This window comes from Hirundo rustica, chromosome 3 (genome assembly GCF_015227805.2).
Source record: "Hirundo rustica isolate bHirRus1 chromosome 3, bHirRus1.pri.v3, whole genome shotgun sequence".
Lineage (NCBI taxonomy): Eukaryota > Metazoa > Chordata > Aves > Passeriformes > Hirundinidae > Hirundo > Hirundo rustica.
The window spans coordinates 17,934,582-17,945,656 of record NC_053452.1 but is presented as its reverse complement, the minus strand read 5'-3'; the positions used below and the strand labels follow the sequence as shown (position 1 = coordinate 17,945,656).

At 51.3% G+C, this 11,075-nt stretch overlaps 1 protein-coding gene across 1 annotated transcript in view; it reads right to left on the bottom strand.

Moving 5' to 3' along the window:
• Positions 1-420: 420 nt before the first annotated feature.
• Positions 421-11,075, bottom strand: part of ITPKB (inositol-trisphosphate 3-kinase B) — a 66,637-nt gene continuing 55,982 nt past the window's right edge. Inside the window, exons 6-8 of the mRNA XM_040059133.1 lie at positions 6,809-6,910; positions 5,359-5,430; positions 421-2,809 (exon numbers count right to left, since the gene is read on the bottom strand). Coding sequence (XP_039915067.1) covers positions 2,594-2,809; positions 5,359-5,430; positions 6,809-6,910 — 390 coding nt within the window. The 3' untranslated portion in view covers positions 421-2,593. The remainder of the gene's footprint in view (positions 2,810-5,358; positions 5,431-6,808; positions 6,911-11,075) is intronic.

The window sequence follows — 11,075 nt, the reverse complement described above, 5'->3', positions numbered from 1 at the left end:
GGCAGTGCCAAGTAGCTCCGATTCTCCTGGGCGCTTTTGTATTCTTCAGTGCAGAAATCACAGGGTGGTACTCAGAAACCACTCAGGGGAAGCCAAAAACATTCAAAAAAAGTTGGAGCTGCCCTCAGTGGCCTTTCCTGCAGAAGGGGGATGGGGAAATTCAGGCGTCTCTGGGGGTAGCTCTCACAGTGCCTGGGCCTCCCACAGCCCCACTTCTGCTCTCTCCCTGCCCTGCTCCCTGCAGAGCCAGTTCCTGTTTGTTGGGATCTGTTCCCAGCGCAGGGTCCTTCCCTACTCTTGTTTTTATGCAGCGCTGCTGGAGCCCGATTCCCCCTCCGCCCCAGCCACGGACATGAAAGGCTGTTCCAAGGCTGCCACAAGCTGCACAGGGCAGACACTGACTGCACACCAGGGAAATGCTTCCCATATGCCTTTATTTGCAATGTTACAGGACTTTTTACAGGCACTGTGCGTTGGTGTTCCAGACCGGCTTGGATTTTTTTTCTGTATTACCCAATGACCGAGAGGTGCGGTGGGAGCAGGGAAAATCCCTCACAGCAACCGTTCCAGCCTCCAGGAAAGCATAAGACATCTGAGAGCAACAATCTGCTTCTTCCGAAGCCATGAAGCGAGGAATCTGGTTTATAAACAGGCTTAAAAAATAACGTACATATATAAGAGCAGCTCGAAGCTAAAGTACAGCGGTAAGTGGTACATAGCTATGCGTATCTGTTCATGCCCTTTCTCCAAAGCTGGAAAAGGCATGGCTTAAAAACTAAAAACACAGTTAAAAAAAAAAAAAAATTCCATGCATTAAATTTTAGTGTTTTGTGCAATTAAAATGGGATGAAAATAAATATAACTTAAAAAAAAAAAAACCCCAACCTTTTCCATGACACTAATGGAACAGAGCCGAAGTCTAATAAGGCACTTCCACACGGGCTATTCTAGAAAGCCTAGCAAGGAGCTAAAACAGTGCAACCATTTACAATGGCATCTGATGAACAAAAGACACCAGTCTGGTGAGATGTGAACTGGGAAAAACCTTAGGAAACTTCAGTCCTTGGGAAAGAGGCTTGGCCGCTGACGGCTTGGTGGCCAACTCCTCCTCCTCCTTATTGCTGCAAGGAAGATTCTCCCCCATCAGGGGTGCTGGACCCATCAAACTATGGCAGAGGGGCTCTGGAGCCCTGCTCCTGGGGAGCGAGACGGGGCAGCGGGTTGGGGGTCGGATGGAGCAGGTGAGGGGTTCGTGGCTGCCACGCTCCCGCACCGCCTCCTGCGCTGCAGGTTCCTCGGCGGGAGGGCTCCCGGCCCCCGCAGCCTCCCCTCCCCGCCAGCCTCTCCAGGGATGACCTTTAGCGCGCCAGCCCTGCCGCAGCTCGGCTCCAATGTTCCAGGAAGTTCAAAAATGGCCTCCGCCCCAAAGAGGGAACCGGGTGTTTTTGCAGGAGCGGGAGCACCGGGGCCGTCACACGCGCCCAGCGGGCTGGGGAGCAGTGCAGGCACAGGCAGCTCTGTGGAAAATGGGGAAGGCGCGGGGATGCCTGACCCCAGCTCTGCTTTGCCAAAGGTGTCCCACCCGGGAGCTGCCTCACGGCTGTAACCCTTCACCTGATGCAGATGGAAATTATGGAGATGTTCCGGGCGGGAGGGTTGCCCTGGGCTAGGTGTGAGCATTGCAGCACTACACGTGTGCTCAGCTGCTGACAAAAAAAAAGACTGATCAACCTGGATGGCTATCTTAGGTCTCATAGTAGTCCTTTATAAGCTATTTTTTCCCAGCTAGGGAGGATCGGAGACCCCAGCTGAGCTAGGCTGGAAGCAGTTCCTAGCAGGGGAGTGGGGGCTCTAGAGAGGAGCCCAAAAGTTTGCTCACCAGGGCACCCAGCATGGAGGACATGGGTGGGAAACACCTGGCCATGGCAAATTCCTCTGCCTGACTACATGGCTCTGCAGCAGGAGGAAAACCCTCGCCCTCCACTGCCGCTTAAAAATAACTGAGCAACTTCTACAAAACATCTCGAAGACAAATTGAACCCCAAATCTGCCCTTCTAGCAGCTCTGAAGGTCTTGGCACAGCCAGCTTCCTGGGTTGAAAGGTACTGGCAGAGACAAGTAAAGGGCTCCCACTACAGTGTCCTTCACCATCTCCACACCTCATTCACACTCTCTGACTGCCAGAGGGTCCTGGGCACGGTCACTGAGTGTTTTCAGGATGATCCCGAAGCAGGAAGAGGCTCCTTCCTCCACCAGCCCTCCTAACATCAGGCTGAGCAAGAGATAAAAGCACGATAGGCGAAGCATGCACTTGCCTAAGCAACCCACTCCGGGCTGCCAGCTCCCACTGACTCTGCAAAGCCGAGGTTTCAAGTTCAGCTTTTGTTCTGGCAGGTTAGCTCTCTATTTACAAGGGGGGGGTGGGGGGGAAACAACCAAGACAACCTAAAAAAACCCACAACAAAAACACATTAAATAGGGAGAGTATAGCTTTCAAATGGGGAGGGCGAGGGCTGGAAAGTGTCTTGTAGTGCAGTTCAGAAGAGTCAGTCGGGGGCAGGTTGGGGGTAGTGGCAGAGTCGGATGCGCGGCTTTAATGCAAGTCTTCGCTCTGGGACAACTCTGTCAGGATCTGAATGAGGTTGTCCAGCCCCCAGAGGTAGCCATCCTCCCTGTTCCCTTCCACCCAGGGCACGTTGTGCTGGAGAACTTGTCCCTCTGGCAGGGGGGTGGTTTTCCCAAAATCAATCATCCAGACTTTGGCTTGTTCCTGCTTGTCGTGAATGAAGAGGAGAGAGCTCCCAATGACCTGTGGAGAGGTGAGACCAGTTAGTGGTGCTCCTGTTGCTCATTTTCAGCCCTCTTTGGGGCTTTCAGACACCTCATCTCAGGCTGCATTTCCAAGACATGCTTCTGCAATTTTGCATGAGGAAAAGCAAGCTCTGGGTGCCGCTGGTTGTGTTTGCACATGTAAATGGGGCATTTGGACAAGCTGATTTACTCATACAAATCCCAGGTCTTGGCAGGAGAGGATCAGAGAAACATGAGCTCAAAAGATAAAGATGTCCTTTTGGAAAATGAGCTAAGGTCCCTTAGAAGGAACGAGACGAATCGTCTCAGCCTTCAGATGGGGATTTTTTTCGAGGCTGGTTCTTTCTGATCAGCCTGTGCTCTTTGCACTCACCAATCCTGCAGACACCACTGCAGGAATGAGGACACTCCAAGTACAAGTAACTTGCAACCTGCTGTCTCCTGCCTCAAACACCATCCAATTACACCCAGACTGCCCCTGGAATAACCTCCTGGCAGTCACAGCACTCTGGAGGCGCAAGGTACAGAGCTGCATGCTCATGAATTTCCTTTTTCCCCGAGTTCACTCGGCTGCATCTGCTTTGAAGGGCTCTTTCATATCCTGATCGGCCTTTGGGAAAATCCTGCAGCAAACAGTGGCCTGGGCAAGCCAACTGGTACATTTGGACTCCGAGAACAGAAGTCTCAAGGCCTTTTGTAGTGGGATGAGACCCCACAAGCCCAATGGTCACCACACACAAAGCAGAGAGATGCTCAGCAGCTCAGCATCCTGACCCATCCTGGCTCACAGTTCCAGCCACCAGCGCTCAGGAAACATGTATCAGTATCAAGCCAGTCACCATCATGTTCTTCTGCTTAATCTCCTCCTCCAATCAGAAGATTTTAGTAGGGGCTTCTACAGAAAAGCACCAATGGGTGCATTTCAGAGCCGTCCCAAATAAAAACTGTTTTCCAAAGTCTCTCTGATGTGCGTGAATTGGTGAATTACGAACTCACTTGCCCCTGTGTCACAAATAGGGGCCTTAGTGACCAGAGTGCAAGGGCTGTAGCAGAGGTGATGCAGAGCACTGAGAGCCACAAGTGCCCCTTATGATGTGTAGAGAATCCAGCTGGTGTCAGCCCTCCAGAACAGCAGCACTAAATGTTACTGGGGACGCCCACATCCATGCTATCAGCAGGGCTTAGCCTGGGGTTTGCCTTTAGACAAGGGTTTTGAACAGGATGCATGTACTGTTTGCAAAAGCTGTTATGAATTTACATTTTTCAGGAGACTTTTTCCTCCAGTGTGTTGGGAAAACGTCCAAGGTCCAGAGATACATATTATTTCCGAGAAATGCTTGTCTTTAGCTCTCCTCCTGCTAACCTCTTATAGTCCTCTCTTGGCCAGGACAGAGCATTCTAATTTTAAGGAAAAGCCTTTTGCTGACATTCTCCGTTTGCGTGTCCTGCAGCTCCTTGGAGGAGCCCTGCTCAGCAAGGGCCCCATGGAGGGACACAGAGCTTGGCAGACCTTCCGCTGTGCTTCATCTCGAAGCGGGATGGAAAGTCAAAGCTGCTGCTTTTTAATTTTTAAGAAGTGGAAACTCCTTTCAAACCTTCTTTGAAAGGCTGCTTTGTTTCTGTGTTTTCAAATGAAACCCTGGCACTCGGTTTCAGGGAGAATTTTGTTTCCTGTGTTGAACTGCTCTGAAACCCTCGGTTTTGACATTTCCCTTCCAACTGCATTCCAGGCGCTGCCACCAGGAGGCACGGCCCCATCTGCCTTGGGCTCCTGGCAGGACTCTCCGTGTGTGGCTGGGGCTGAGGTGGCTGATGTGGCTCTGGATGAGGGACAGTGGGCTCTTGGAGCTCTGGCTCCTGAGCCCTGGGAGTCAAAGGTTCCTATGAGGCTCACTTGCTCTTACACCACGTGTGACAAGGACACGCAGTCTCATGTTTTCTTAAGTAGATGCAATAGCAAAATTTTTGCATTAAATTGTGGAGCATTTCAGTTCCTGACATGGCTAAAAAAGATAGTGTTCCATCCTTGTTTTCCCATCAGCGCTGAATCTTCACTGTAGAAAATGTCAGTATCGTGGACACTCATTTCTGTATGAAATTCCTTTGGAAGGAAGAGTTTGTACTGTGGTGCCCCAACCAGCTCGGAAATGTTTGAGGTATCTGCAATTTATGGCTGTGTTGAAGCTTTGCTTGATCATGTGGAGCAGCTGTCAGCCAAATGAAACCTGACATGCCTTCAGGCAGACATTTCTCCTGAGAAAACCCCTGTGCTCTTACACTAGGGAATTTTCCCTGTCATAAACAGCCCGAGTTCCTCCTAGATCACTTCTAATCTGTTTGAACATCGGCTTTCAGTAGATTTGAGCCCCTGTCAGATGCACAAACATTGTATGTTATCATCTATATTTGCACGTAAGTATTAAATTCACATATGAAAATACAGATATAAAAATAAAACAGCCCCTGACTTTGACTTCTGTCCTTGGACAAGCTGAGATTCAACAGTTTGCCTCTCCCCAGGGAGATCTAACTGAACAGCAGTATTACCTCATGGCACTTGAAGAACGGGGATGTCTCTAGGGTAGCGCGGATACCCTTCAGCCGGTTAAGGTAACTGTTCTGGAATTACAAAAAAATACAAAAACAAATCCAAGCCATCAGTGTTGCAGGAAACCTACATAAAAACCACTGCATTGGGGCAGACAGGAAAGTCACCCCTGCACCCAGCATCCTCCCACAGACCTTTCCCTTTGGAGAGTGTCCCCTCTTTTTCATGACCCACTTATCCTTTTGGTTCCTATAGTGCCCTGTGAATTCCTGTGGCTTTCGAAACCTAGTGAAAGCATTCGCTTTTGCTGAACTGGTGCAGTGTCCCTGCTGCATCTGCAGTGGGAACACCTAATTCAGCAGCTGCTACTTTTTCCTCTCCCCTGCACTCTCTTAATGGATCAACTCTTCACTTGATCTGTCTTTTTAGCACTCAGCCAGTCACACATCACAAGACACTTCTGCAGCTCTGCAAAGCTGGTCCCGTAGGCATTAGGGCTTTCACAGTGGCCAGCACACAGGTCAAGATCCACAAGCCTGTTCAAATATCCCTGCAAATTGCTGGAAGGCACTGAATATTCTCAGGGGGCTCCACTGATTCTGGGGCTTGTATAGAAGAATTCAGCACAGTAACACACACACAGCAAGTATCTGGGCACTGTAACACACCTGCAAGGGGAGAAGTGGGGATTGCTGTATAAGAATGCACTGGCCAAGGAGCCCCATCCAGAGCCACGGCATGCTGTGTGCTCCAAGTTCTCTGGAGATAAAATGCAGCCAGGCAACTTCGTCTTCAGATCCAGGAATAACCCCTGGGTAACTCTTGTGAAAGTAAGCGTGCCAGTTTGAAGGAGACAGTGCCAAAGGCCACTCCAGCTGGAGCCTCGCATTTGGAGACTTTATACAGCGCAGCTTAAAATGGGAGTGCTTTGTCAAATAGGTTATTTGACACAGTCGGTGTAAATTGTTTACAGCCAGATCTCTTATTCTCCTGGCAATTAAGGGAAGCTTGGAAAATTCCAGCTATGGCTTGCCCATGTGAAGTGTGCCTGGCACAGGACCACCCTTCTGTGAGACTGGGCACAGGCAGCCTGCCCTGGCAGGATGGGAGCCCCCACCACTCATACTGGGGTACAGAGGGGGCTCGGGGTGACCACCAGCCCAGGGATGAGGGACAGAGCATGGTTCTGTGGGTTTTGGGAGCCAATCCTGGAGGTTTCAGCAGACTTGGACTCGGGTCAAGCAGTGCTGCTGCAGCCAAGTCCCCTCCCAGCTCTCCACTGCTTTCCCCTCACCCTGCACCAGGATGGTGTTTCTCCTCAGTGTTTCTCATGCTTTTTGAGAAAGATTGCTCAGGCTTCAGCCCTGCAGGCCAGGGACCTGATGAGCTGAGGCCAGGCTCTGCAGGAAATGCCCTCTCCAAGCAGTGCCCCCAACATCCCCCACTCACCAAAACGTTCCTGTTTCCTTTGGTGAACTCGCTGAAGGCCTCCATGACTTGTTCCTTTGTCCGCGTCTTCTTGAAGTCCCGGTTCACAGTGCCGTCCTCTTTCTTGAAAAGAAGGGACAGCGGTGAGTCGCACGGAGAGGAAGGGAGTTGGTGCAGGAGTAGTTTCTGCAGCCATGCATGTTGCCAAGTAGGATGTGACCAGTGTTTTTGGCAGCTGAAGGATCTGTCTGTGGAGCAGGGGTGAGCAGAGGCAGCAGGTCTCTGCTTGCACATCCCAAGTTATCCCACAGCCCCGAAGCACCGATCTCTACTGCAAACAGAACTCTCCGTCGTCAGATACTCGCCAAGGTCACTGGCAATGTGAACAAAGTCTCCTCACAGGCCTGGTGCTTTCTGCTAACATGGCTGGAGACTACCTATTTCTGGTGTTTCTGTGCCCAAATGGCTTCCCATGGCTGAGAATGGCACTGACACCAGTCCTGGACTGTCTCTCCAGCTTGGAGAGGACAGCAGAGCAAGATCCAATGGGGCAAAACTGACCATGGATGGAAACAACATCTCAGGAGCAGGAACAAAACTGCTCTGTGAGCAATCCTCCATGGACCATTGCAGCAAGGAGCAAGCCCTATGGCTGCCTGGCCTCACTGGTCCTTTGACCATCCATGGATCACAAACCCTTTCAAGGCAGCAGCCTGGCACCGAGACGCAGCGAGCAGCCTTGTGCTCTCCTCTGCCTTTTCCCCAGAGGCACACCCGCCCTTGGCCCGCCATGGGGATGGCATGGCTTGTCCACTGCAGGGATGACACGCAGCCCTGGCCCAGAGGCTCCTGTCTGAACATCTGGGCAGCTTGGTAGGTCTCTCCCCATTTCCCAGTACTGCTGGGGCTCTGATTTTTACATCAGCTTGTTTCATTGTGCAGAGGGGCCGTGGGACAGGCAGGCAGATCTCACTTCCTGGATACAAGGGGCTATTTTAAACCACACTTGCTTGTGCTCACAGCTCCATTGCAGGGCTCCATCCCACCGCTCCAGACAGCTTGTTTGCACACAATACAGCAAAGGGACAGGGGCCAAAAGACATCCTGTGGGCTCGGGAAGATGAAGGATGAAGGAGCAGAGCAGAGGCTGGGGGAGGAAGAAGGCACAATGAAATCACCTGCCCTGGAGGCTAGAGACTCATCCAGGGAAGCGCCCTAGCACAGGACAATGTGCATGACCCCGGAGAGGGAGCTTGCTGTGGGCATGGTGGTCAGTCCAGCCTGGGAGAATGTCGAGTGCCAAGGTCAGCCTGCCACCAAACCAACACCTGAAGTGCAGTTTGGGATGAATCATACGGCACACTTCAGCTTCCAGCTTGTGTTTTGCGTAAGCATTAATAAAGGTGGTAACAAAAGCAATTTACAAAAGAAAAACTCCAGGAAAAACTTTGTTTGTACCAACTGCACCCGGCTTCAAATCACCCTGGACTCAGCCTGACCATTGTGCTGCCACAAGGTGCAAAAGCAATGCTCAGGGCTGGCAGAGTGTGTATTGGCAGGGGTCAGTGACAATATTTTCACTGGAGGCTCCATGCTGCTGATGGACCATGCAGAGCTGGGATCTCTGCTTTCAGCTGTCACCTTGCTGAGGATGCTCTGGTGGCACGTGTGTGATGTGTAAGGGAAGGGCACTTTGCTGCTATACGTCCCTCATGTGAGCCCTGACGCGGCAGCTCAGAAAGGAACCCACCCTCTCCCAGGGGGATGATCGATATCAGCCTGGAGAAGGGCCACAGCACTAATTTCACGTATAAAGTGCACAACTTTCCACAAAGCATCCAAGAAAGGAGATGGACTCCTAAGTGCTCCTAAAAATAAAGGAAAATCACAGATGGCCTTTCAGATAAGGCAATCTCAGCTTCAGGAAAGCCAAGCAGCCTATCTCCAGCGCTGCTCCCAGCATTACCCGCCTCCTGCCGTTTCCTTGCCCAGCCAGAGGTTGCTGCCACGAGGCTGACAACTGCCATGACATTCACAGGTGTCCGAGCCCCGAGGGGGCCCCCTTCCACGCAGGAGCAACGTGAGCGGGGCCGATAAGGACCGTCACCACCTCCGCCCCACCAGCGACCGCAGCTCGCGCCGGCGTCACCGTCACCGGGGCAGGGCTCGGCTCAGCCGCTCTCCCTCCAGCGCTGCCTCCGGCCTGGGACGGGGCTTGGAGCTGCCTGGCTCGGCAGAGTTAGGTGGAGGCTTCACGGGCTGGTTTGGGGACCCTGCAAACCTTCCAGTCCCGGGGAATGCCACCCCACAGTGGCCTCGGTGCAGGCAGCGGTGAGTAACGCTCAGACCGGAGCAGCAGCTCGGGAGCGTCACTTCTTACAATGAGCTCCAGCAAGATTCGTCAGGGCCACCAGGGATCACTTGGGTTACTTTCAGCATGGAAATTTTATAAATAGCTACTGTTTCCAACAGGTTCAAGCTATTCCAGAAAGTCAGATGAATGTCATTATCTCCTTTTGCAAAGGAAAATTTCCATTTTAAAGAGGAAGAACTGGATCCTCAAGGCCACCTGGGACAGGGAGAGCTCAGTCAGGAAAGGATTGCTATCCTCACGCCCAGCACTGAGCTGCCTGTTTGCCTCACCTGACTGTGCTATCCAAAAGGCTTCCACTGCTCCTCTCCTTCCTATGATCCCTTCCCACATGTCCAGGGTCAAATCCTGTCCTTCCCTTGCACTTCTCAGTACTCTCCTCTAGCAGCCCCCGTCCGTGGGCGAGGGGCAGGGCAGATCCACCGCTGCTCTCCACAGGGAAGCATCCACAGCAAGAAATAAAACATGGGAACACACCCAGGGCACCGAAGGCACTTTCCCTGACACAGAAACTCAATCCCAGAAATAAGCAGAACAACAGGGATAGAGCACAGCACGAGCAGCCCTGTTGGAAAAAAAGCCAGCTGTGAAACAGCATGAACTGCTAATGCTTTAGCTTAGGGGAAAATAACCCAGAAGCTGAGGGATTTAAGGAGAATTACAGTAATTAGAGCCTTGATCAAATTAGTCAGCCCCCTAGCAGCAGCAGGAATACTGCTGGAGGCCAGTACTTCTGAACATTTTTCAATTAAAGGGCTGCTTCACCTCTTTGAAAAAAAAAAAATCCACTGCTCAGACCAGGCAGCAACTCGTTTATAGTTGGCTAAACAGAGGTGCAAATCTCATCACTCCTTCATGGCTTTTATTTCCCTCCATAATGTTTTTTAGCCTCCCTAGGGATATGATTTTTTTGGTTTTGGGTTTTTCTCACATTTTTAAATTTCAAGTGCTTCACATATGACCTGTCCCCTCAACAGGCCCAGACTGAGAAGCACACTGGAGGCCAAGGATATATCATGCTGGACTATAAATAGAGAGACATTTCTGATTACACCAAGAAAGCAGGAAGAAGAAGCAGTGCCTGGGACCTTTAGTCCCAACTGGTCCCCCATTTTTATACAGTCACAGTTTTATAAAAAGCAAAACAGCAGCAATTGGAACTAGGCATGGGGTTGTCCTGAGCTGGAGCAGCTCACAGTGTGCTTATGGGCATCCACAGCAGGAAAGGGTCTTTGGAAGACCAGGGGAGATCAGGGAAGAGCTGCACGAACAGGCAAGTGCCCCGACCCAATGCAGGCACTGCAGAAAGCTGTTGTGGGGAGCATGACCATCAGCATCCATGCAGAGACATGGGATGGGCAGGGGTGCCTTGCATTGCTTGCCAGGAAACTTTTGAAGGGACTCAGGCCAAGAGCTGCTCCTGGGGTTTCTGAGAGTGTTTGAGTTAGAGGTAAATGCACTCTATCCTGCTGGCCATGAAACAGCTGAAGGAAGAAGGTGCAACACGCACAGAGCAGGAGACAACTCCCTTCTGTGGGTGGTTAGAAGTAGCAGCTCTGAGTGACCCCCTCCTGCTGACCTTTTAAACCCATGGTCTAGCACCTGCATTTGTTTGCTGGAGAGGTGAAGGAAAACACTACCAGGGAAGTCTACAAAGTCTGGTGTGAAGGCTTCATCGGGGAGCAGCTTCATTTGTTTTAATTCTATCATTTTAACACCACTAACTTCAGGCAGGAGGTTAGGCTACAGAGATCCAGATAGGCACTCTGGGAGAATTCTGTTCAACTCAGAGAGGAGAAAAATAACCTGTGATCAAGAGAAAGAAACTCCCTTGATCAAGACACATGCAGATATTGAGGCATCGTTTCCACTAAGAGCAAGTGGCTGCTCTGAGTTACTGCCCTGAGCAGCTACACA